This window comes from Echinops telfairi, unplaced genomic scaffold (assembly GCF_000313985.2).
Source record: "Echinops telfairi isolate 266 unplaced genomic scaffold, ASM31398v2 ScPeMD7_4225;HRSCAF=4972, whole genome shotgun sequence".
Classification (NCBI taxonomy): Eukaryota; Metazoa; Chordata; class Mammalia; order Afrosoricida; family Tenrecidae; genus Echinops; species Echinops telfairi.
The window spans coordinates 13,274,307-13,278,258 of NW_022108124.1; the positions used below are offsets into that span (position 1 = coordinate 13,274,307).

General features: G+C 45.8%; 1 protein-coding gene across 1 annotated transcript in view; it reads left to right on the forward strand.

Moving 5' to 3' along the window:
- Positions 1-3,866: 3,866 nt before the first annotated feature.
- The window catches only part of WDR48 (WD repeat domain 48), a 51,371-nt gene continuing 51,285 nt past the window's right edge, over positions 3,867-3,952 (forward strand). The window contains exon 1 of the mRNA XM_004708569.4: positions 3,867-3,932. Within this exon, the coding sequence (XP_004708626.1) occupies positions 3,885-3,932 (48 nt within the window). The 5' untranslated portion in view covers positions 3,867-3,884. The remainder of the gene's footprint in view (positions 3,933-3,952) is intronic.

Below are 3,952 nucleotides of genomic sequence, written 5' to 3' on the forward strand. Positions count from 1 at the left end.
TGATCTTCCTGCTTCCTGGTTCACAAGCCTGTGATCTTCCTGCTTCCTGATTCACTAGCCTGTGGTCTTCCTGCTTCCTGGTTCACTAGCCTGTGGTTTTCCTGCTTCCTGGTTCACCGGTATGTGACTACATGAGTCTCAAGAGGGACTTCGGGTCTAGCACCGGGCTCATGGAACTGGGCTGGAATGCCTTCTTGATATAAAGCTTTCTTATACCTATGAGTGTCACTGAATTTGTTTCTCTAGACAACCCAGCCTGACACACCGAGGCAGACTGCTTCATCTTTCTCTAGGGAGTGGGTGGCAATTACTAATCTTGTGTTAGCAGCCCACAGTATAATCCATGATGCCACCAGAAACTTGGATAGATCTTACATTAAAAAACAAACAAACTAAAAAAACAAAAGAAGCACTCGATGTCCTGGAGTCAATTCTTTCTCCCCCAGAGTGGCTGGTGACTTTGAACCGCACCATGTGGTTAGCAACCCAATGCCACCAGGGCTCCTTGAGCATAGTGCTCTATTAAGATCTATAAGGAGCCCTGGTGGTGTCAGGGTTTTGTTAGTTGCGATTCCGTGGTCAGCAGTTAGAAGCTACCAGCAGCTCCGCTGGAGAAAGACTGGGCTTTCCACTCCCATAAGCAGTTACAGTCTCAGAACTCACAAGGAGTTGCTACAAGTCAGCAGTGACTCGAGGCAGTGTTCGGTTTGGCTTGGAAATGTCCAAGACATACTTGAAATGGTCCATGCTCTTTTCTCCTACTAGGTCTTTGCTCAGACTGTTCTTCTTGTCTAGTAAACAACATTCCTTAGATATTGACCCAAGGACTACAGCCTGCCCTACAGCCATCTTTCTTGGGGGGGGGGGGTACTTATCTCCATATTCATTCATGTGCTAAATTAATTCCTCTCTAACCTTGAGATACTAAGTACTATGGCTACATGCACCCCTCACTGAATCTCCAGAGTCAAATACAAGTACAGTTAAAAACAAACAAATCAACCCACTGTCATTGAGTTAATTTCAACTCATAGTGACCTTATGTGATAGAACTGCTCCAAAGGGTTTCTGATGCGAGGATGTGCACTGGCACAGATAGGAACTGGAAACACAGGGAATCCAGGACAGATGAACCTCTCGGGACCAATGCTGAGAGTGGCGATACCGGGAGGGCAAAGGGAGGGTGGGGTGGAAAGGGGGAACCGATTACAGGGGTCTACATATGACCCCCTCTCTGGGGGACGGACAGCGGAGAAGTGGGTGAAGGGAGACATCAGACAGTGTAAGACATGACAAAATAATAATTTATAAATTATCAAGGGTTCATGAGGGAGGGTAGGTGGGGAGGGAGGGAGAAAAATAAGGCTGATACCAAGGGCTCAAGTGGAAAGCAAATGTTTTAAGAATGATGATGGCAACAAATGTATAAATGTGCTTGACACAATGGGTGTATGTATGGATTGTGATAAGAGTTGTATGTGCCCCCAATAAAATTATTTTTTTTTAAAAAGGGGTTCTGATGCTATAAAGTTTTATGGAAACAGATTGTCTAATCCTTCTTCCAAGGAGTGGCTGGCGACCTCACACCACTGACGGTTCAGTTACCACATCACCCAACGAACCACCATATGCCCAAATAGATTTTGTTGAATGAATACCTGAATAATGTATCTGCAACAAACTGTAGCCCAAGCAACTTATCTACAATTTATTGGTTATCTTTGCTGAAGAGGCTTTCTGTCATCATAGTTTATTTCTACTCTTCTGATTCCTTTTTTTAATCATTAAAAAAAAATGTTTTGCCAAGAACTTTGTTTTTTTCCAAATAACATTTTAATGGAGATGATTCTACTTTCTCTAACAGTAAATTGAGAAGGGTGTGTTAAGAGTTGTACAAGCACCCAATAAAATGATTTCAAAAACAACATTGAGAAGGGTGACCTTGTTTTATATTTTTGTAAATCCCTTTAAAATATGACTTGATAAAGGATCACTGGGCTTCGTATGTGAAGCATTATTTAAATATTGGTACTAGGCAATCGAGAAGGAAGCTTGGTAGCACAGTGGCTAAGTGTTTGACTGCTAACGGAAAGTCAGCAGTTCAAACCCACCAGCAGCTCGGTGTAGACCACCAGTGGCTTTTTTGTAGACCAACAAAGACTATAGCCTTGGGGTGGTTCTACGCTGTCCTACAGGGTTGCCCTAAATCAGAATCCACTGGATGGCAAAGGGTTATGCAACAGAAATACAACATGAGCCGTGTGTTCTTTAAGTATTAATCACATGGAAGATATAAATCTCATTACATGTGCTATTTAACCCAATAGATCCACCAAACCAAACCCACTGCCATTAGATCCATTCCAACTTACAGTGGCCCAAGTTACATAGTGTTTCTGAGGCTATAAATCTTTATGGATGAAGACAGTCTTATTAAAAGGCTGGTGGTTTCGAACCACTGACCTCTTGATTAGCAGTCCAATACTTACCCAAGAACATCACCAAAACTCAACATTGTTTGGTTTGATTTTTGTTTGTTACTTACCCAAGAACATCACCAAAACTCAACATTGTTTGGTTTGATTTTTGTTTGTTCCTACTAGTGTATCTCACAGGTGTTATGTCAATGGGGGTCACCCTCCTGAAGCTATGTTATATGCTTTCCTGCTTTTCGGTACATGAAACCCATGATTGAGGAACCTATATGGACAGCAGGTAGAATAAAGGTTTAGGGGGGGAGGGTAAACGGAAGACAATGTCAAGGAGTCCATGTAGAAAAAGAATGATTGGAAAAGGATGTGGTAGCAATTGTGTGATTGAAAGAAGATAGAATGATCTATGTATTAAATCCCAACTAAGAAAATATAGTATTTTAACACGCCATCAATATAAACGTTATTAAAGAGGTATTTTACATTCTTCCTTTGTATTCAGTCATCAAACTTCGGTGGGCATTTTATAGTTACAGTTCTTCTCCATGTGAGCCCATGGCAAGCACTCAGGACCCACCCGCCGGATTCTGTCTCTGTGGAGGGCAGTGCCTCTCTCCAGCTTTCGGCCATCCTCAGCACCTGTAATTAGCGACAAAGGAAGGCGTCCCCAAGCTAAACTTACATTGAGAACGGATTATTTAAGCCAGATACGGATAAGCACTAACTCCTTCAGGAGTTCTTGGGACATGACTGGTGAGTCCTTTGGGCCTCCCTGCAGCATCTTTTTCTTTTCCTGAAACGAAGATTTTGCTCTTCCGGCGGAGGAGGCCTTGCCTCCTTTGCAAGGGCTTCTAGGTTTCCTCCTTGGAAGGGAGCTTTGACGTTATGAGCTTTGGGGTCATTTAGGGCAAGAGTTCCAGAGGCTGCCTAGAAACGCTGGCTGCTTCCTTAACGTCGGCCTCTCCTCCGGGCCCCAGGGTGACAGGCCACACACACTCCATCGTCTCAAGAGAAGCAGATGTCCCTCCATCGGCACTGTGCCCACACAACGGTTTTGCTTTTAAAATGGGTCTTCCTGTCCTGGTGGCGTAGCGGTTGCGTTGGGCTGCGAGCCTCGAGGTCGGCAGTTCGAAACCACAAGCCGTTCCGAACGAACAAGACGTGGCTTTCTACTCCCCTCAGCCTAAGGAGTCACCGTCTCAGAAACCGACTGCGGTCGTTCCGCCCCGTCCCGTAGCGTCGCTCCCCGTCGGAATCGACTGGACGGCCAAGAGCTTGGTTTTCTTTAGCCCAGGGCCACCAGTTTCAGCCACGAGCAGCAGCCGGCGCGAAACCACGCGGCCTCCCAGCCCTCAACCCCACGACCGCCCCCATTGGCCGAAGGGGAAGAGGCGGGACTTCCGTTCCGGCCGAGCCACTTCCGGAAGTGACGTCGGAGTGTCAACATGCAAGATGGCGGCCCATCACCGGCAGAACACGGCAGGTCGGAGGAAAGTACAGGTACGAGAGTCCGGCTCCCC